This window comes from Babesia microti, chromosome II (assembly GCF_000691945.2).
Source record: "Babesia microti strain RI chromosome II, complete genome".
NCBI lineage: Eukaryota > Apicomplexa > Aconoidasida > Piroplasmida > Babesiidae > Babesia > Babesia microti.
In genome coordinates this window covers 486,554-507,119 of record NC_027206.1, presented here as the reverse complement: position 1 = coordinate 507,119, position 20,566 = coordinate 486,554, and the positions used below count along the sequence as shown (strand labels likewise).

At 34.5% G+C, this 20,566-nt stretch overlaps 14 protein-coding genes and 1 non-coding gene across 15 annotated transcripts; 7 read left to right on the top strand and 8 right to left on the bottom strand.

The window, feature by feature from the left end:
• Positions 1 to 94: 94 nt before the first annotated feature.
• On the top strand, positions 95 to 3,379 carry BMR1_02g01430 (hypothetical protein; the record flags this gene model as incomplete). Its single annotated transcript, XM_012792602.1, has 1 exon — positions 95 to 3,379. The coding sequence occupies one exon, from the start codon at positions 95 to 97 to the stop codon at positions 3,377 to 3,379; it is 3,285 nt and encodes a 1,094-aa protein (XP_012648056.1).
• A 1,444-nt stretch (positions 3,380 to 4,823) lies between these two features.
• On the top strand, positions 4,824 to 5,294 carry BMR1_02g01425 (hypothetical protein; the record flags this gene model as incomplete). The annotated part of the gene is made up of 1 exon (XM_012792601.1): positions 4,824 to 5,294. One exon carries the CDS (start codon positions 4,824 to 4,826, stop codon positions 5,292 to 5,294), a length of 471 nt encoding a protein of 156 aa, XP_012648055.1.
• Positions 5,295 to 5,336: 42 nt separating this feature from the next.
• Positions 5,337 to 5,950, bottom strand: BMR1_02g01420 (ufm1-conjugating enzyme 1; the record flags this gene model as incomplete). The annotated part of the gene is made up of 4 exons (XM_012792600.1): positions 5,337 to 5,393; positions 5,414 to 5,581; positions 5,690 to 5,753; positions 5,775 to 5,950. 4 exons carry the CDS (start codon positions 5,948 to 5,950, stop codon positions 5,337 to 5,339), a joined length of 465 nt encoding a protein of 154 aa, XP_012648054.1.
• A 210-nt stretch (positions 5,951 to 6,160) lies between these two features.
• Positions 6,161 to 7,450, bottom strand: BMR1_02g01415 (hypothetical protein; the record flags this gene model as incomplete). Its single annotated transcript, XM_012792599.1, has 1 exon — positions 6,161 to 7,450. One exon carries the CDS (start codon positions 7,448 to 7,450, stop codon positions 6,161 to 6,163), a length of 1,290 nt encoding a protein of 429 aa, XP_012648053.1.
• Positions 7,451 to 7,791: 341 nt separating this feature from the next.
• BMR1_02g01402 (peptide chain release factor RF-1) lies at positions 7,792 to 8,892 on the bottom strand (the record flags this gene model as incomplete). Its single annotated transcript, XM_021483157.1, has 8 exons — positions 7,792 to 8,071; positions 8,092 to 8,156; positions 8,178 to 8,348; positions 8,369 to 8,453; positions 8,474 to 8,526; positions 8,550 to 8,600; positions 8,621 to 8,702; positions 8,723 to 8,892. 8 exons carry the CDS (start codon positions 8,890 to 8,892, stop codon positions 7,792 to 7,794), a joined length of 957 nt encoding a protein of 318 aa, XP_021338111.1.
• BMR1_02g01401 lies at positions 9,128 to 9,200 on the bottom strand. The gene has a single exon. It is a non-coding gene; the product is annotated as a tRNA-Thr (tRNA).
• On the top strand, positions 9,469 to 9,855 carry BMR1_02g01400 (microsomal signal peptidase protein, putative (SPC1); the record flags this gene model as incomplete). The annotated part of the gene is made up of 3 exons (XM_021483156.1): positions 9,469 to 9,471; positions 9,558 to 9,704; positions 9,784 to 9,855. 3 exons carry the CDS (start codon positions 9,469 to 9,471, stop codon positions 9,853 to 9,855), a joined length of 222 nt encoding a protein of 73 aa, XP_021338110.1.
• BMR1_02g01395 (hypothetical protein) lies at positions 10,090 to 12,579 on the top strand (the record flags this gene model as incomplete). The annotated part of the gene is made up of 1 exon (XM_012792595.1): positions 10,090 to 12,579. The coding sequence occupies one exon, from the start codon at positions 10,090 to 10,092 to the stop codon at positions 12,577 to 12,579; it is 2,490 nt and encodes an 829-aa protein (XP_012648049.1).
• On the bottom strand, positions 12,650 to 13,161 carry BMR1_02g01390 (RNA-binding protein, putative; the record flags this gene model as incomplete). The annotated part of the gene is made up of 2 exons (XM_012792594.1): positions 12,650 to 12,784; positions 13,096 to 13,161. The coding sequence occupies 2 exons, from the start codon at positions 13,159 to 13,161 to the stop codon at positions 12,650 to 12,652; spliced, it is 201 nt and encodes a 66-aa protein (XP_012648048.1).
• A 43-nt stretch (positions 13,162 to 13,204) lies between these two features.
• BMR1_02g01385 (Tetratricopeptide repeat protein 27 homolog) lies at positions 13,205 to 15,946 on the bottom strand (the record flags this gene model as incomplete). The annotated part of the gene is made up of 1 exon (XM_012792593.1): positions 13,205 to 15,946. The coding sequence occupies one exon, from the start codon at positions 15,944 to 15,946 to the stop codon at positions 13,205 to 13,207; it is 2,742 nt and encodes a 913-aa protein (XP_012648047.1).
• BMR1_02g01380 (mitochondrial ribosomal protein S15 precursor, putative) lies at positions 15,994 to 16,984 on the top strand (the record flags this gene model as incomplete). The annotated part of the gene is made up of 6 exons (XM_021483155.1): positions 15,994 to 16,354; positions 16,379 to 16,549; positions 16,573 to 16,622; positions 16,643 to 16,709; positions 16,735 to 16,827; positions 16,848 to 16,984. The coding sequence occupies 6 exons, from the start codon at positions 15,994 to 15,996 to the stop codon at positions 16,982 to 16,984; spliced, it is 879 nt and encodes a 292-aa protein (XP_021338109.1).
• BMR1_02g01375 (large subunit ribosomal protein L9e) lies at positions 17,103 to 17,729 on the top strand (the record flags this gene model as incomplete). Its single annotated transcript, XM_012792591.1, has 2 exons — positions 17,103 to 17,148; positions 17,200 to 17,729. The coding sequence occupies 2 exons, from the start codon at positions 17,103 to 17,105 to the stop codon at positions 17,727 to 17,729; spliced, it is 576 nt and encodes a 191-aa protein (XP_012648045.1).
• Positions 17,843 to 18,896, bottom strand: BMR1_02g01361 (conserved Plasmodium protein, unknown function; the record flags this gene model as incomplete). The annotated part of the gene is made up of 11 exons (XM_021483154.1): positions 17,843 to 17,883; positions 17,907 to 18,012; positions 18,033 to 18,188; positions 18,209 to 18,277; positions 18,299 to 18,379; positions 18,401 to 18,547; positions 18,568 to 18,610; positions 18,634 to 18,657; positions 18,679 to 18,700; positions 18,758 to 18,799; positions 18,821 to 18,896. The coding sequence occupies 11 exons, from the start codon at positions 18,894 to 18,896 to the stop codon at positions 17,843 to 17,845; spliced, it is 807 nt and encodes a 268-aa protein (XP_021338108.1).
• BMR1_02g01360 (conserved Plasmodium protein, unknown function) lies at positions 19,073 to 19,425 on the bottom strand (the record flags this gene model as incomplete). The annotated part of the gene is made up of 2 exons (XM_012792588.1): positions 19,073 to 19,237; positions 19,258 to 19,425. The coding sequence occupies 2 exons, from the start codon at positions 19,423 to 19,425 to the stop codon at positions 19,073 to 19,075; spliced, it is 333 nt and encodes a 110-aa protein (XP_012648042.1).
• A 131-nt stretch (positions 19,426 to 19,556) lies between these two features.
• BMR1_02g01355 (hypothetical protein) lies at positions 19,557 to 20,539 on the top strand (the record flags this gene model as incomplete). Its single annotated transcript, XM_012792587.1, has 2 exons — positions 19,557 to 19,766; positions 19,787 to 20,539. The coding sequence occupies 2 exons, from the start codon at positions 19,557 to 19,559 to the stop codon at positions 20,537 to 20,539; spliced, it is 963 nt and encodes a 320-aa protein (XP_012648041.1).
• Positions 20,540 to 20,566: the final 27 nt, after the last annotated feature.

Below are 20,566 nucleotides of genomic sequence, written 5' to 3'. Positions count from 1 at the left end.
TAAAGTTATGAGGGGTTAGTGTATTTCTGTTGTGTCGCTGGGGTTAAAAAACCTGACAATTATTGATAATGTTGTGTAGATAATACTTCACGGGATGGATAGTCTAGTACCCCCGTACAATAAATTGAATTTTGACATTTCAAGACCTGATATAAGTGGAAATACACTCCACTATACATTTTTTCAGTATCCGGATTCATCCATTTCCAAATTGCGCAACGTTTTCGCCCATAATCCTCAACAAAATTTCACCAATCAGCCATTTTATCCCCCAAAACACAACGACACTCCGCACACTGAACAAAATGGATCGCAATTTATCCATTCCAATAGCAATACATCTAATAATTTAGAATCAAATGATGTGGATAATAATGCTAGTGCCAGTGCATGCGATAAAAGAAGTTTCCCGCACGATGATCGTTATTCATCTTCAAATTATAACGAATATCCTGGAATTCTTTCCTCAATACAAGATATAGCAGATCTATTTGACCTGGATAACTATCACATATACCATGGTATAGATAATATATCGTATCTCACATATTCCACTGACGCCAACAGGACAGGAATTGACTCAAAACTTGAGTTCATTTATGAAGTGTTAAATTCTAATGGATCAAATATGACTTTATCAAAATTGGAAGGGTTTTTGCGTATTTTGACAACCGATGACAATCCCATAGGTACGCTTACACCCTATGGATCTTTGATGGCACACACTTGTTTGAGATTCTTAAAATCTTATATTAGAACGGATAATAAGGGTAATTCTCATGATCCGGATACTTTTATCTACTCAATTGAGGGGAAAAAAGGGAAATCCAAGCTTAGTAAGCAAGGAATAACAAATGAAAACGAAACAACTACTGTTAGTTCTGATTTCAGAAGAATTGCCATGTTCAATTTTGAGCTCTACTCAAAACAGCTAATGGATACAATACACTCACAAGACAAATCAATAGCTATAAATAAGCGAAAATTCGATGATTTAACATCTAACTATACTAAATCGGAATCCGTTTCAATTGACAGTATGAGTGCTATTAGTGATTCAACTGACAAACGAGCAGTTTCAAGTCAGACACTTAAAATCATTAAACAAGGATCGGCCTATTTGCAGGACTTTATCAGCAAATATCGCATTGGGTTTGAACCACATTTCCCCCGTATAGTATGTGGAAGCATCGATCGTTCATTAGTGACTAATCAAGCATCGATAACGGTCCCTATTGACAAATCAGGTAGAAGTGTACATATCGCATTTGAGGCCTTAAGTGATAGTTATGGTATGAGTGTCTGGCCTGAGCTTAATCAGCTGCCAAATAGCTTGCAATTGGGCACTAAAATTCAGATTGCCTGGCATAAGACGCCTGGCAATATGCGTTGGTATATTGGTACTATTGTCCAGTCCACGGCATCACAATATTCTGTACAGGTTTACCTAGGTAAAAATGAGTACAAAACTCGGTATTGTACGATGAAGTATTTTGTCCCCCCAAATGTACCTGTGGTTAAACCAGATAATACTTGGTGGCGACTCGTACCACGGGAGATAAATTTATCAACTGATTTATATGTTGGTTCATGCGTATCTTTGTACGATATAATTTCAAATTTTGAGTCTATTGATTGTGTTATTTGCAACGTTTACTATAGTAATGATAATTCCCCAAATGGACCTATTAAAGGACCCAATGAGGAGATATACAAGAGTGATAAGAGCTCATCTGGGTTTAAAATACAATTAAATTGCGCATGCCATGGACCCACCCGACGGATTAGACAGGGCGTACTGACCACCGGAGTGGTTAGGGTACATATTTACTGTATGTCTCACAAGATTGACAAGATTATACCAATTGACTCCATTAGGGGATACAAGTTAAACTACGATTTGCATGCTCATTTTGATGGTCAACCTGACTATGGACCACTCATGCAATCCACAACTTGGACTTGGGTAATACCGAGACTTGTGATAGCCCCAGATAACAAGTATGATGATGAAAAGTATTGGACATCCAACCCGAAATACTCTTTATTGATATTTCCCTATCATCGTAATATGGAATACATCATATCTGCCACCAAACTAATTGCAATTTTACACCCAGAATTAAATGTAACATCACTGTACAATAATGGAGAATGGTTTGTTAGGCAGGAAGGTGATATTGCTATTAAGGGTTATGGTGGACTTAGACCTTCTGGTCTATCTTTTTCTAAAATTCCTTTGCTAGACCGCCTATTTGGTTGTCATCGCATAAAGGTCTTCTACAATGTACCCATTGATGTTAATAAGAAGGTTGAAGATTTTAAGAATGATTACACTATTTCTAGATGTGCAAATTGTCGTGGTATTTACTACACGGATATATCACATGCAAGTAATGGCAAAACATATATATCTTCTGATGTTGAATACCGAAAGAAAATTCAAATCGCAGCCGCTATTAGATGGAAACGAGTGAGGGAATCTTCAAACACAATTTTGAATTGCTATAATGAAAATGATGAGTTGGTATACAGGACTAAAAATTCCTTTAGTTTATCTTGGGAACAAGATGGGAGGAATCTAGAATTGGCCTATAGGCGAGCCCATGCTCCTGGTATATCTAAGTTTGAATCCAAACGTTTAGATTCATTGATGAAATCAAATAAACAGGTTTCCAATGTTCCAGAAAATATGTGCACTGAAGGACTGTTGGAGAAATTTAATGAATCGATGAAATTTAGTGAATCTGTGAAATCTACAGATTCGAAAAATGCCGCTAAACTGCTTGAAGTTGCTATTTTGGGAGGCTGGATGAACGATAGTACCAAGACTGAGAGTATTAATACTAATAAAGGGGATAATATTTTCAGGTATATAAACAAGAGCATTCAAGCCAAAGCAGCCCAGGATGCCTTAGATTTTCTTAAAAATTGCTCTCCTCCTTGCCTTTCAAAACAAGTGGGTAAACACTATACGCCAATAAATGGTAAACAATCCATGTTCAAACAAGGTGGTATGTCAGATTATCAAGATTCTATTCCACACCTTGACATCGGTAATCCAATGATTTCAGATTATAATAGCAAGAAGGTCAAGCTACAATCAGTTAGTGGCGATCAGAGAGGGCTTAATATTTACGAAAATCCATGCATCGCTACAGTGCATGATCCTAGCGTTAATTATAATTCCCTACGTAATTTTTTGGCAAAGGCTGAATGGGATGAAGAAATAGAAGATGCGCCTAGTCACGGGGTGCTTGATTTTACCATTAAATCTGAAGAGCCTGTCCATAATGAAGCTGGTGAAGATTGTATTTATGCCGTGCCAATCAACGACTCAGTCAACATCATATGGTCCGATACGGAAGATGCGAAATAATTGTGTATATACAGAAGATATATGGTTATAAATAAATGTACACTATATCATACCTATCGTGAATCTCAAATAGATCTTGTGCTCAAACAATATCGCATGTTTTGACTGCAATTGGATTGTCATTTTACATATAATATATAAGAAACTTTTGAAAGTTGTGGTGTATCATATAGATGATATTGGCATGTATATATAAAATTATTGTTGCAGTGAATAAGATCATAATTTGATTATTCTGGAGGAATGGTCAAAAATATTGTGCTCGCTAAAATCCGCGGCCTGAAGTGACGATCTGCAGTGATCGGCGAATTTTTTAAGTTCTTCAAAATAATCGCCTCTAATTTTGTCCATTCTTACCATGTAAATTACACGAAAGGCACTTATTCTTGCGGTTCTGCTTCATATAGTTCGTGCAAATTGCTCTGGGTTTATTCTATGCTTATTCATCAATGTATCTACGCCAAAATCCATCTACATAATCATTTTTTCATACAATTAAATTGGTCAGAATCTGCAATGAAGGGCGTTTTGATTGATAGATGTTGTGTTTAGCATAGAAACTGTATATGTATTGTCAATCTTAACTAGTATATGTTGATTTGCGTCCTTCAAAGAAAATGATACACTTCGGCCTTATCCAATTGGTATAGTGTGTCGTAATAATCTGGCTACTTTAGTTATCAACTGCCTTTTTATTTATTTAATATTGTATTTATTGTTCCCAATACATAAATTTTATTTCAATTTAATAAGAATTTCGTCCAGTACTTGCATAGATGATTTATCCCTATTGCTAATTGACATTATGATATCTTCAGGCAGATTAAAGCGTGGGTAAAAACTCTTTCACTGGACATTTTATCTATATAAATATAGAGGATTTAGCATTGCAGTTGAGGGGTAGTATAACTTGAACCAGTTGGGTGATTCCTTACCAAACTTATATATTGAAATTTAATCTATATTGGTGAAATTTTTACTTGAAATGGAATTTGTGTAATATAAAAGTGCAGTGGCACCTCTGTATAATATTTCTATATAATTTGAATATTTTATTTAAGCATAAACAGATCCTTTAAATCAAGTCTGCGGAACTTGTTGTTGAGCATGTAATTCAAGTCGTCGCCATACTTAATGTCAATATTCAAAGTACATAAGCATGTAAATACAGTTATAGGCAAAATAATACGATAATAAATTAATGGTATAGTTAATAATAATCTGAAATGTGATAATGTGATTTGTAGAGCAATATTTTGCAGGAATCCTCTATTTGAAACTCTCAATACAGCCATCAATCATTTACATATTATACAAATATATTTCTTGGGTTAAAAATAAAATTTTTTAATCCAATGCCAAATTCATTCATTATGATATTCATTTATAACACTCATGACATAGTTGCCACACATTAATACATATTTAGTATATGTTTATTGATATGCCTGCTTACGATAAGTTGATTAATTGTCTGAAATCTGAAGTGTATATCAATGTAATTAGTAAAAGACATTACCGTCATTGGGGAAAGAACAGATTTGTCGACAGCACCTTCTTCAAAATTAAGGACCACGATGGACCTCTATATCGCAACAACACTCCCGGAACAATCAAGGCAAACCAGCGCAATTTGCCCAACCGGAAAACTCGTTGGTGGGAATATAAACTTGTTGCCACAGCAAGCGGCGGATATGCCCTTAGAGCCCCTTATCCACCTACAATAAATTACACACTCGATCCCTATCCCAAATCTGCAAGCAAGTACTACCCGGCAAACAAAATATACCCTCTCAAATATAAAAATGTACATTACATATGCCTAAAAAGGCAGATACCCAAACCACATGGTAAAAAGCCCTTCGTTTACGATATTACGAGGGTGGATATGGATGAATTCAAACGTAAAAATTAGTGTATTCATTATAAAAGTGTAGTAAAGGTGTTTGATTAAAAGTTATAATAGTCCGCGAAATATCATGTGAGGAATCTCCGCTGCCAACCATGGTGCCAACTAGATGATCCAATACATACACCCAAAGAGAGCGAATGTGCGATTCCGTATTTAGGAGAATTTTTTTGCCAAATTGGTGCGAAATGGGCGTCCAAACATATACTACCGCCCTTGTACATTTTGGCGGTCATTCCATCAATTTGTGGAATACGTATGTCCGGCGGCGCATCGGGATATGTATCCGGTATCTATTTGAGTCATATATAATATGTTATGTAAGTAGTATACGATAGTAATAGGGCTATATAGTATTAATATAACTATATGGCCCAGTATATCGCCACAGTAATACGTACATCTAGGAATATCTTGAAGGTATAGCGTCTATTCTCATATGTATGCCAGCAAGTTCCCTGCCACCTAAATATAATTATTAGATACAAAGAACCCTTTTCGTCCCCCTCAATGTAAAACCAATCGCAATTATTCTTCTTATTAAATTCTACATATGAAATTAGTGACATATACTCCTCTTTCAACCTCTCTTCCCACTTATTTCTGTCGTCAATGGGCCCTGCTCTAACACTACATAAAGGAATTATATTTATTGTGTCCATTATCACAGATTGATCACAAACAATTGACTATAAACAAGTTGATTGCTTTTCTGCACAACAACACACCAAATAGTGTGCGGTACAACTCAGCAACATTTTGTAAGAATTAAATTGTTATACAATGTTATATTTTTAGTAAATTTGTCAAAATTTTAGCAAAACCACAACTGCCCATAAGAAAGCTTTTTAAAATATATGTTTACCCAAGTGTCATTTGCATTTTGACAGGTGTGGCGCTATTATATTCAACGCGTATTTAATGCTGGAAATAGATCTAGCGCCTGTTAGTGTTATATTGCCAGTGGAAAATACATTTACTGTCACTACTTCTTCCTTGCTTATGCCTCTCCCCTTAGCATGTCCATCCCCTACTACTTCTATTGCTTCGTTCAAGTTGTAAATGTCATCAGATAGCCATGCACTTTTGCCCTTGGTGACTTCAACCGGTTCATTTGATTTTGTAGATTTAACGTTAGAGCCTATAACCGGTGAGTTGACACTGGTAGGTGAGTTCTTTAGCTTGTTAAAGTAACCGATATTTTTTAGGGAGACTTTCCCCGAATACCTATATGCGGTTAATCTTTTCTCAAAACCAGTAGATGTCTTTTGCACCTTTACAGCATTACCAACAACTTTATTGTCAATTTTGCTGGCAGTACTTGTAATCATTGGCACAGATTGTGGTAAAAAATCCTGCAATGAATCCTTTGATTCCTGATTATCATCCATTTTCTGCTGTTGTGAATCATCAAAATTAGAAATCTTTTTACCAAATATTGAAGCAGCAGTAAACAAATATAAAGGACGTTTAGTGGGTATTTTTATTTGTGCAGCTGGAAATCGATCTGGTTCATAAATAGCTCCAGGGCATAATTTGGCGAAAAGATTCAATCTCAACGGATATCCAGTGTTGTACACAGAAAGTATGTTTGTGACGATCATAAAACAAACTTTCGCTTCTTTTGACACTCTCTGTCGTAAAGCACGTGCCACCTTTTCTATGCCACAAGCAGCAGCCATTACACTCCTAGCGCCCGTAGTTACAACCTTTCCGTTTCCAAAAATAGCCACCTTAATCGATGTTTTACAACAGTCGTGATTATTGTCGTTATCTGGATTTTGAAGCGAATTTTTATGTATTTTACTCTTCCTAAAGATACTCGTGGTAACTAGGTTGCTCTGAAATTGACTGCTAACATCGCTTGTAGAGGGAAAATTTGGTGAATTGGACATAGAGTTGCGATTTTGAATTTCCGTATTATCCAGAGGAAATTCAGCCTGGTCAAAATGCTTATTAATCCTAACATCTATTCTGACACAGTTAAATTCCTTGGGTAGATACAGACAGTTACCAAATTTGGATGACACCTCGTTCAAGTTTAGACAAATACCATAATCAGCATATACAGTTACATTGTGGATACATATTGTATCTTCTTTGTAAGCATCTAATGAAATTGGTGTGTCTTCATCCAGTAAGATCTGATTTTGAACAACCATTGTCAAGAAATGTCTTTTGCGCCATAACCATTAGCCTTTATACTAACCAATATTTAATTCACAAATTGGATTTTATCGATAAAGTATTAATCATATCATATATAATATATGCATATGATGTATATCAGTAATAGCTAAGTATAGGTCAGGAGGTTGAGTATATATATACTGATCATACTACACCCACAATCACATAACCTTACATAAACACTATATATATCTATACCCTAAGCTCTAGGATATACGTACAGTTTATGACTCATCGCTGTGCTGATAACACTTATTTTTACTATAGGTACATATTTAACATTGCAATGCTAGTACTGGTAAGAATTATCTTTTTACATATCCATTAAATTTAGATGTGATTCAGCATGTTCACATCTAAGATCATCTATCCTTGCCATTTTGAATGAATTTAAGTTGAAATGGCAATTACAACGATTGTCAATAATTCTATTAGTGTTGAAGTAATATGTTCTTATCTTTTCACACCTTAGTGACCTTTGAATTTGTGAATTCCTAATACTTTTAGCTGTATCCAATGATTCTTCTAGTTTAATCCTGGCCAACTTCTCTCTCAACTTTTCAATTGCCCGTTTCTTATTATCTCCCTGTGATCTAATTTATAGCTTCTCTACCTTGTTTCGGAACATTCTACTTTTATACCACTGGGTAAGTGTACAAGCTCAACGGAAGTTTCAACCTATGTATATTGCTGTATTACTTTGTTTACATTTTGACCTCCCGGACCTGATGATCGGCAAGTGTTCCATTGTATGTCCTTTGGGTTGATGTTTATGTCATTAATAATTGTTTCATAATTCGTATCTCTACCGCCCAAACTTATATTTGAAGGTAATACTGCGATTGATGCCGTTGAAGAGTGAAGACGTCCCTTAATTGGTAGATAAATACCCTTTTCTCAGTTAGTGGAACCCGTTTAACCTGATGTACACCTGCTTCCCAACTCAAACTGTTAAATAGTGCAATCATATCAAAACTAATTGATACAATGATTACTTGGATTTCATTCCAGATTTTGTTGATATGTTAAGCAAGTATTTGTGTCCAAACTAAATAACTTATTTTGAGATGCCTCTGTCAATTGCGTATGTAAATTTTTGGTCTTCAAATATTTGCTATATACCTAAGTAATTGTGTTATTACATCACATAAATCTTTTGACCATAACTTTGCTTCATTTCCTCCTACACCGAATCTTATTTCCATTGTTATATCATTAGTCTGGCTAAATTACGTATTTATTACCTAGAATATGTTTTGGTAGGAAAGATTACAGAAGAATCCAAATGATTAGTGGCTAGGTTGATGTAATTTAATGGAAATTTTACGATATGACTACTATACTGTACAATTGCTGATGTATATGTTTGTGTGATACATATAAACAGTAAGGTATACAGTGTTAGAGTGTCCATCCGTTGAAAACGTTGCGATAATATAAAATTTTATTGTTTACATAATTAGTTATGTTAATTAGTAAATCATCGATGGTTAAACATTAAGTGATCATTATAGTATTATTGCGATTTGTCGAGGTGAGTTTGTGTAATTGAATAATATTGGAAAATAATTCTAATGTGTTGTTAAATAATTTGAAATTATTTATGAATAAATTGTAGTTTATATATAATAGATAAAGGTTAAAACCGAAGCCTACTGCCGGATTCGAACCGACGACCTTTCGCTTACTAAGCGAATGCTCTACCGACTAAGCTAAGTAGGCCTCACCTGAGGCCGTACATTTCCTATAATATTTACAATATAGCGAATACTCACTAATAATAGGCATGTATAAATATGAAAATGATAATTTTTCAAGCTTTGTAACTATAAATTATACACATTTATTTGACATAATTTCCATTTGTATAGTTTCAATAGGATTGGGTGTGCAATTCTGAGTTTTTTACATTAACAAAGAAATATTATAATTATTTTCATTATAGGGTCATATAAATCGATTCATAGTATACAATTTAGCTGTTGGAAACATGGTATGTCTACATTGTTTTCTACTGTGGTATATTTCTATATGTTTATCTATATAAATACACAAATAGATAATATCTGAGTAACACAGGACTTCAAGGGACAAAGGTTAGCTAAAATAATTATTTTCGTCGCTATGGTCATATCTACAATTATTGGATTCTTAGTCGGTTACTATATGGGCTCATTTTTTTACACCTTTGTAATTATAACAATAGGATGTATCACAGTAGCAATTGTAAGTTTTGATCAATTTTTTAACCAATTTTGTTTGAAACAATTTCAAACACATTTTTACTTTTAACACTAATTCCTAGGCAACTATACCTAACTGGCAAATGTACAACAAGAATCCAATCCAATGGACTCCCATTAGCAAGCATAAGTAGAACTTTTGCACATCATAAATGCAATGATCATTAATTATTTCCAAATACCACATTCATTAGCATTAGTTTCATTGTATCATGAGTTTCTAGTATAATCAGGGTATATAAGTGTGAAGGTAAATAAATCTGGGGGCTTTAGGTATAAATCGTTGACTGTCTCACCCTATCTAATATTTACAAAACATTAAATACAATTTTTATATGGCATAAAATGTTATATTTATTGTGGTAATTATGTCACGAAACTATCGCGGTAGTTCCAGCTCCAGCTACCATACGAATAGAGGTGGGGATAGAGAACGAGATCATGAGTATGATGGATTCAAGTCAGAAAATAATAGATATTATGATGGGAAATATAGAAATTATTATCACTGGGATGAAAGGAGATCTGGAACTAGTAACCAGTGTAGAGATCGTTCCCCCTCAACCCACGATAGAAGGCACCATGATGATAGGTCCCGCAGGGAAAGGTATTACCCGTACGTACGGGATAGGGATGCGTATATAAATAAAAACAGGGATAGAGATAAGGATAGAGATCGAAGTATACATGAGAGGGATAGATATCGATCAGGTTCTCTATATAGAGGAATCTCCAGGGAAAGATACGGCAAGCATCATTCATCAAATAAAGACAGGAATGATTACTACAAAAGTGATAGATATATTGATAAAGATGATCATTATAAAAGAGATCGTGATAATAATAGGAATAGGGATAAATATTGCAATGATGATTTTGACATGCCTATGGGTTCAAAGGAAGATCAAAAGCGTAATAAAAGATACGATAATGAACATTATGATAAAGCATCTACTCCTATAGAAGAATTGGGGAAAGATAATTTTGTTGCAAAGGATGTTATCTTATACACCCCCCCTCTACCAACAACCGATCCTCACTTTCCTGATGCATACGAAGCAACTGAAAATGTAATTCAAGGTTCAGGATATGAAAGTAAACCAATAGATGATCATCCTACGGATCCATATTACAAAGATTACGCTACAGCACTACTAGCTGGCACTAGTATTAAGACAGGCATGTACCTAGGTTCGAGCCAGAAATTGTTATTCAAAAAGCCGCAAATTGAAGCCCTAAAATCTACTCCATCAAATACTAACACTATTGTTAGTGTTAAATCATCCATGACTGCCGATAACAATATACCTTTGATAGATCCTAGAAATAAAAATGTCACTATTGGTAAAAGAGTTGTATCACTGTTCGATTGTGTCAGATTACCATTGTCTCACCGCGCTGTAACGACCCTAGATTCACCAATTGTTGATTTTTATATTAGCGGAATTGATATATGTAATATGATGTACGATCACAAATTTGTAGTGTCTCCACTGGAAAAGTTAAATCGCATACTCTATCGAAAAATTCCATCAGTGAAAACAGAGAAATGGGTGAGTGGTTGTAAAACGATTCTAGTTATGGGCATACCTCGCCATCTAACATCCCAAGAAGCGTTACAACTGCTTGTAGAAGTTTATCACAAATCTCTAGTTTACGACGGTCGTAACATAATATACGACGATGATTGGCTGAGTGATGAGGAAATAAAATCCTCTACTAATCCTTCAAGAGTAATTATCAAGAGAAGATGTAATAAAAACTTACTATTGTTCTGTGGGATTGCTGAATTTCACTTGCTGTTTGGAGATTCTAACAGGGCAAAAAATTCTCTTGATACACATTATCCTCAATCCACATGGAGGAGCACTGCCACTTCTTATGATGGAACGACTATTAAGATACCAGATGCCCCAAATGCAATGGCACTGGTTGTATTCTATAGCGAGAGCAAAGCCAAGGATTTTTGGATGACTATAAACAGCAGTGCTGTTCATGTACATTCCTGTATCATACAATGCCTACCAGATCCCATGGGATTGCGTATTTTTGCTGAAGCATTATCCTCCTCATTTAACCCAGACCTTCTCATACAAAAGAAATCCAACACCAAATTGGCGCAGCCCTTATTGCAACAATATAACATCAAAAAGGAGCCAAGCGGCCGTAACAATTTAAGGGTCAAAACAGAACCAAATGAGCCAACTCCAAATAGATTTATTCCATTACAACACATTAACCCATCTATTTATTGCTGGAAATTAAATGAACCAAATTGTGTTACGAGCGACTGCGATATTATCGTCGAAGATTCCAATTGCAGAAATATTCGCCCCAATTGTATCAAAAATGAATCTGAATCTATTGAAAATTCTGGCGATAGCAAAATGATATCGGCGAATATTAAGATTGATGCTGATTTGAAATCTGATACTTGCATTTCTAGTACCACTAGTGCCAAAGTTGATACAGTCAACGTTAAGACTGAGAGTGAAGATCCAATGTACAACACAACAGAGCGATTAGACAGTGGTAACGATATAAGAAGCCACCAAAACAGCAGCAATATAACATTCATCGCACCAATCATAAATACAGACATATGTACTGCGGATGAGCTGTCTGGTGTGCTGAGGGATGTAGGATTTAGGGCAGATGTAATGGGTGATATTGCTACATTCAGCTGTATTAACGAAAATATCATGCAAATTCATTGTGTTCATAGCCGCGTATTTTACACCCCTGATGACAATCGCATATTATGCTTATTTATTAAATTCAACGACTCAATAATTCCTCTCATTCAAAATCAGTGTGTAATCAAGTTTAACAACTTTCGTCATTCTAGTACATTTTAATCGCTTTAATTCAAATAATTTTTCTACTATTGCACGGATTTATCGCTATTTTTTAAAATTGCAAAATCAATTATGCCAAATCAGATATAGTTAGCGCATAGTCTACGCTTTTTTTGTGAGTGAATCCTACCCATGCCCAGCCAGTGTTATTGTCTCTTTGTTGATAAACATAAACCTCTAGTGGTCCAATATTAGAAAGTGAATTTATTACGTCCTCCTATAATATAATTTATGAAATTGAATGATTTAATTAACATTTACAATTTAATTGGTTATTTTTAATGATTAGGATATGTAATAGCTTAAATTGACAAAAATTTAGTTGGTTAATTTGCTATTTAATTTATATAATACATAATGCTCTAAAATTAAATAACCTGATATTAAATTAATATTTGCGTCGATTTAATGTAACAATACATACAATTCTCCAAATATTAATTTTTTAATTATTGTATGTATTTAATATTTATGTTAAATGGCAATTAAAAATTTTACGAATACCTCAGTATAACAAGAAGGAATGTTAATAAAAAATATCCTACTCCCTGTGTCAATCATTGTAACTACTAACTGATTCATTTGCAACTTTCTATAACTAGAAATACAAAAAATTACTAACCAGTTATTTGTTCAACTGTTGGATCAATTGACAAGCTACATTATTGACTTCATTCGATTCAATATTCATATTTTTCAAGTGTTTTACAAGTGAATTTATGTTATCCTTCGTATTCATTGCAATTACATTATAATTGTCAACTTTATCAATATATTTAGTTATCCTCTGGAGACAAAGCAAAGCTGAAAGGGCTAGATTAACCAACTCATCATTGGCAGAAACAATTTTGTTGTAAATAACACGATATTGCTTAAATGTATACTCAATAGCAGTGTTGAAGTCATTGTTTATTATGGAGTATTGTGCGCATAGATCCCATATATCAGAGTCATTGCATCCACTAATTATATTTTCGAATGTCTTTCTAATGCAATCGAGACTTCTGGATGTAGCAGTTGAACCTATATTGTCTGGATTATATTGGGAAAGGATAAAGGCAACGGCCCATGGTTTCACAGAATCATAGTGCCCTAATTCGCACAATTTGTTCGCCGCAATACATACGGAATTAACATCTTTAATTAGCAAACAAGTGGATAAATACATATCCCATATCTTTCTACTGGAACGGTTTCTCTTAATAGCCTCTTCAAGTGCTATTTTTGCTTGTTTGTAATTTTGTAATTTAAGGTGTGCCGAAGCCATATTAGCCCATACATCTCCCATATCAGGGTCCAATACTATGGCTTTGGAAAACGCCTCCAAAGCCTTGTCAAATTGGCACAGGTGTAAATAACAACAACCCAATGTGTAGCAACTGGTTTTGTTCAATGGATTAATTGACAGACTTGTATTAAATGCCAGTGCTGAGTCGCCATATGATTTTTTCATATAATACAGGGCCCCAAGTGATCGTTGTGCCCTTGCATATTTATAATTTGATAGAACCCACGCCTTCAAATAATGATCAGCTGAAACTTCAATATCACCAAGACTGCACCACAAATACGGGTGTTCTTGTTTATCCAACAATTCCAATACCAGTTTCTTGGCCTCTTGCCTTCTCCCCGCCACTGTCATGCAAATAATGGAATCTTCATACATCCCCAATTCGTTGTACAAATCACATGCAGAAATTAGTGAACCAATGCGAAGTAAACGTTTAGCTCCTTCCCTCCTTATATCCCATATACTTGGGTAGTAAATATTATGAAAGTGTTTTAATCTATACATAGCTTCAGTTTTTGTGTTGTAAAATTGCGTAGCCAATTCGTCCAATTGCATTGCAGCTCTACAGGCTTTGGAACATTTAAGATGCTCCGCTTTAGATTTGAACCACAAAGCACAAGTTGTGGTGGACCAGCAGCTCGATGAATTTAAATTATCGGGATTATTATAAATATCTGTTGATGTTTTGTATAGTACCTTGGATGCTAGTGTGTTTAACTGCTCCAAGCCAATTTCATCATCGCTAGTAATATTTAAACATAGATGCAAACACCTGCAAAGCAAAATTGATTCCTCAGCAATGGTAAGATTTCTTATATATGAATCATCTAACTCATCATTATCTCCAATAAATACAGGTACCTCAAAAATGTCATTATCCTGATCCAATTCATACAAATGTAATACATTAGGCGTTTTACCATTTATTACCTGAGTTGATAAATTATGATAATTAGAGTGACCTTTAATATCAACGACCAGCTGTGCATGGGGAACCTTTTGATATTTCCTGCAAATCCCCAATTTACCAGTGAAATCAACTGTAATGTTTAATATATTAGTAGCTTCATCAATTACTTGTGATACTAGGTGGTTGAACCCAAAGGTAATCAAATGTTTAATCAATTCCATTAGTAGTAATGATTTAAATTGGTTATCAAATTCAATTTGGTGCGATATAGTTTGATAATTAGTAGTGCTAAAGTGATCAATCTGAAAGTTTTGAAGCAATCTTAGTTGTTTAAGTGATTGTATGTAGTCAAATATTGACATTTTAGCCAGTGAATTGCAATAATTTTGATGTCCATCTCTGATGATTGATTGGTGGATGTAACCCATTCTAGCATTCCATATGAAAAGAGTTGATAATTTATTATTGTCAAATGATGACGTCACATGATTGAGGAGATATTTAGATAGGTGAAAATAAGTTATTCCAAAAACTCCATCGTAAACTATTTCACCATCAATGCCAAGTTGTTCGGCAATGCTAGTATCCAGTGTTTGAGAAAGTAATTGCCGTAGCGGTTTGTTTGGTATTCCAAAAATGAGAAATTTATTGAACAATTCTGAATCGTTAGATTCAGAATTTTTTTTGCACTTACTTTCTCTGTCAATAATTACTTGGTCTGAGGGTAACACATAACCAATTTGTGGTCCAGTCCAATTTGATACTATGAATATGTTTAGGTAAGCAACAGATAGTGTGAGTAAGTATAAATTCTTCAGTGTAGAAAGTATATCATCATTCAAATTATAGGTAGATTTGTTGGCTAATAAATTACTCAATGCTTCTATTGATTTGTCAATAGAATTGTTTAATTCTATCACATTACAGACTTCTTTAGTATAAATGGCGAGTGAATCTAATGCAAAACACATGATCTCATTGTTGCGATTGTACTTTAATGATTTTACAGAATCAACCGAGTTAATCAATTCAGATACTAGCGCATTATCGATGAAATCAATACTATGCAATTCACTGATATAGTAACAAATATATTGCACCCGATCATCCAATAACAATTTTTCAATTAGTTCTACAAAGCGATGAAAATTTTGATTACCGTTCATTGTTGCTCATGATATCAGCATATATAAGTACTGTATTGTATTATCTAATGGGGCCTAGAATGTCTAGATTGTGTAAGATTCTTAGTCCATACCTTCTTAACCAAACAAGACTAGTAGCCCATGTTAAGACCTATCGTTACACCGGGCAAAGGGCGGTGCAAATCCATGGAATCAAGTCTGAGTGGTATTTACAGGCGGAGAAAGAATTCTTAGATGAAAGAGCATTGAGGCCGGAAGGTTTGATAGGCCGTTGGCATATAGAAGATTTGGTAAATTTACAACCTCAAATTTTACAGATTTTAGACCTAAAGTTAGCAAGTTCTAGAGAAGTTATGAAGGCACGTAAATTGTTATTAAGACGAAGATTGCAAAAACAGCCCTTTGATACGGGTTCAGTAGCTGTTCAACGTATGAAATTCGTGAATAATTTAGTTGCTTGCACGTGTGAAAAGATTCTAAATCTTAGGGCTCATTTGATTAAACACCCAAAGGACTCACCACAAAAACGCAACATGGCTATGTTACTGTCACGAAGATATAGGATAATGAAGTATTTTTACCAGACAGATCCACAATTGTATATTAAAGTTTGCCAATTGCTCAGTAAAAAGATATAACTAATTTAGAGATAAAATGTGTGTTATTCGCCATCCCTGACTCCAGAAGCAGGGCCAAAGTGAGTAAGTAGTCATCAAGGCAATAAATAACTTGGGAATCGACGGCGATAGATGTAAATTTTTGATTAGACAAAAGCTATGGTGGGGTAATTACTCGATTTTATTATATAGGTCGACACCGGGCCATGCCAGTTAAGTTACCCAGTGGTAAACTGGTAGCTTACACTAGACATATCATGGAGAAACCACCTGACAATTTTAACAGTATATCGCCATTAATATAGTGCCAAAGAAGCATAACGATCAGATATCTCCGGCTTGGCCCTACGGTGTTAAATTGGACAGGCTTCAAGGTAATTACGTAATACACAATCCTACGGCACCAGGCTTGGGCTACTGCCCAGTTCCAATGGTATTCTGATCATAACTCATATTTGTAATTGTATAATTTAATAGACAATAATTAGTTACAGTAGACACCGATGTTATTATTGGTGTGGGGTGTATAACAACAGGTTAGTAGTTGCTGCGTTGTTAATATGAAATCCATATATTCGTCGCAGACGGTCAGTATTCCAGATGGTGGTAAGTCTAAATGTTCAATTTTATGTTAACTTATATTGTTACTTAATGTAGTTGAGGTATCTATTCATGCTCGCAATGTTACAGTCAAGGGAAAACATGGAGAATTGAAACGTTCATTTCGTCATTTACCCCTAGATATCAGACACTCTAAGAACAAGAAGACTATAATCATCTCATTGTGGTTCGGTTCTACTACTGGAATAGCATTTATCAGAACCATTGCTACTCACATCCACAATATGATAAAGGGTGTTACTGAGAAGTACCAGTATAAGATGAGATTCGTTCATGCTCATTTCCCTATCAATTCTTCAATCAATGACAACGGAAAGATCATTGAAATTCGGAACTTTTTGGGTGAAAAAAGGGTGAGAGTGGTTAAAGTGCTACCGGGCGTTACGGTTGAGAAGTCCAAGAATGTCAAAGATGAAATCATACTTACAGGTGCAGATCTTGAAAATGTTTCTCATTCCGCAGCTTTGATTCACCAATCCGCTTTAGTGAGAAACAAGGACATTAGGCAATTTTTAGACGGTATTTATGTCAGTGAAGTTGGTACTCTAAAGGATGATGATCAATAAAATGACTAGTTTTGTTAATTTTGAGGCAATACAATAAGTTTTGTGGATATACTATAAATTTACGCTTTAAAATTTGTTAAAGTTGAAATAATTATAACTAGTATAGTATAGCTTCATCTGTTATACCTCACGAGGGTACTAGATATTCCAGGATCTGAATCATTTAATTATTTATACCTCCATATACTCTACAAATGACACTAGTCAATTTTGTGACCTCCCATATCATCGAATTCGCCATGAGTAGTGAGTTAAAAACAGGGAATGGCAATTTGCATGTATACTAATTTAATAGTGTATTACTGGAAAATTTTTTAGTACACAATGATGTACAGGTCCTACAAAAATACAACCGCAAAGTACGGCCATTACTGAACCCAAAACGTGAACTGCCACTGAAAATTTGTCATAAACAATATCAGCTCCACCTCTAATAGATGTACAAATATTCAATATCGACTAAATGAAGGTTCGTATACCTCTACTGCTCCACATGAAGCTGGTGACCAGCAAACAGTATCAGAATGTCGTGTTATATCTGTTTTATTCTGTATAGAAAGTGTAATTACATTAACAATAGCGGCGTGTTGTTTTAACTGTAGGAAACGATGGTACTGCGGTATAACATGTTTGTCTATCAAATTATTTAGCTGAATAATCACTGTAAATACTTTGACAAACTCCTGTTTGAAAAGATTGATTGAAGAAATGACAATTTGATCATCGTAGCTATTGAATGTTTGTGGTGTATTTAAATGATTTAATATGTTCTTGTATAGTTCCACAGAGTTGGAACCAAAAAATTTTGCGATATTGTTCTAAATAAAACATTAAATACTATTAGGTCTTTCTCATCTCTTTCAGACCAATTAGTGTTACCACTGAATGATTTTGAGTGTATTACTGATGTAAATCGTTGATCATTTCCCTAAATAACAGTCATTATTACTTGAATAGTAGGACTTCCCTTTCTACATTACCAATAACTAATAAAAAACGGTAAAAAATGGTAAATTAGTTTTGCATACCTCCATAAGTCCTGGACAATATATCTTCTACCTTTTCCACAACTAAATAAGTGTTTTTTTTACATGTAGAGGGATATACGATTCTACAGTATGCATTATTAAATATTAAAATCAACAGAAATAACGCGTTTGAGTGCATTATTCGGAATGCCTTGGTATGTGTAAATACGCAATCTCACGACACACACTTCCAGGCTCTGTATTAGTGGGTATAGGGTAGGGACTCCTAATAAATAAGTATAAAATCATTTTTAAAACAAAAAAACAATACAATAAACAACATGTTAAAGTATGTCAGAAAAATTACACAATAAATCATGATTCAGCTGCCTTCTTAAGAAGAGAAATATCCCTTTGCATCTTCCAATACTTATTTCCCCCCCTCAACTGAGTATTATAAAAACTCTTAGGGTCATTGTCCTCATTCTGAGCCACAGTAGTGTTGTAGAATAGTTCTGTTACAAACATATCTTGATCCTTCTGTATTAACAGGTGTTCACCTGTCTAATGTATTGGTAGGCGATTAGAGGAGGGAATAGAATCCAAAAATTTCTACATATGATACCAAGTTTAACCACCCTCTCACGATCAATTATTCTTGCAGTTTTGTAGCGCAAGCATGTTACGGGCAGGGTGATTATATAGGAGATGGTACTGAATATACCCATTACATAATTAACTACCATGGGGTCAGATTCATACACATAAATACATTATGCGTTTATAGTTATAGTTATAGTTATAGTTATATATATGATTCCATGATATCATCTATTTAGAATGCTATAAATGCTTAAATATGTCATTGTCACTGGAGTTATTTAATGTCACTCAACGTTACTTTAAACAATCTAAAATTAAGTCATTCGTCATACCATTACCCAGTGTTGACAAATCAACTGTAGATTTGCGTATCGTTTTCTGTAACATATTATCGTCTGTGAATAAGCACATGAAGATTAAACACATAAACATAGATAAGCATAAACATATAGACATATTGTTTGAGGTATGCTAAAATCTATTCAGATATTTAGACGATCGTGTCTCCCAGATTTCGTGGGTTTATTGGTTATATATGGCATAACATCCAAGACGCAACTAGATGTACAAGATAATTTAGATATTTTATACTCTTTTCGAAACCAAAACATAAAAGATATCATACCAAATGAAACCTGCGACAAGGAAATTAAGGTTATTAATAGCAAACCCATAGCTTTGGGTTTGGTGGAACTGTTGGATCAAGATGAACATTGTTTGAAACTGATTTGGGTGGATGATCAATTCGATCGTCTAGATCCTAATCTCAGTAGAATGGTCACTCTACGTACTATCGCACATGCCTTTGACTATATTTATCCTAAGCCACACAATGCTGGATCTAGGTCTAGAAACAATAATAGTTCCCGTAACCGTCAAAAACACATATCTTTCCTGGAAAGTCATGGCAAGTTATATCCAAAATCGGTATACTACTTTCTCACGGATATAAGCATTGACTCAAGTCTCAAATTTGGAATGCACTATGAAACATTAGAAGATGGAGGATCGCATGAGGATTATGCATCAACATCAATCCAGTGCAAATGTTACAAGTTTGCCGATAAACCCAATGCCTTCATGTTTTGGGGTATTTCCGAGTCTAGACTTAAGAATGTGTGGAATCTGAATAGGAGCAAAATTGTACCCACAACGACCCCTAATGAAGAAGTTGTTAAATTAGCATGCGATATTTCCATGAGGCATGTGACACTTGTTAATGAATTGTCAATGGCATAATTATAGGCATTGTTAAATTCACAAAAT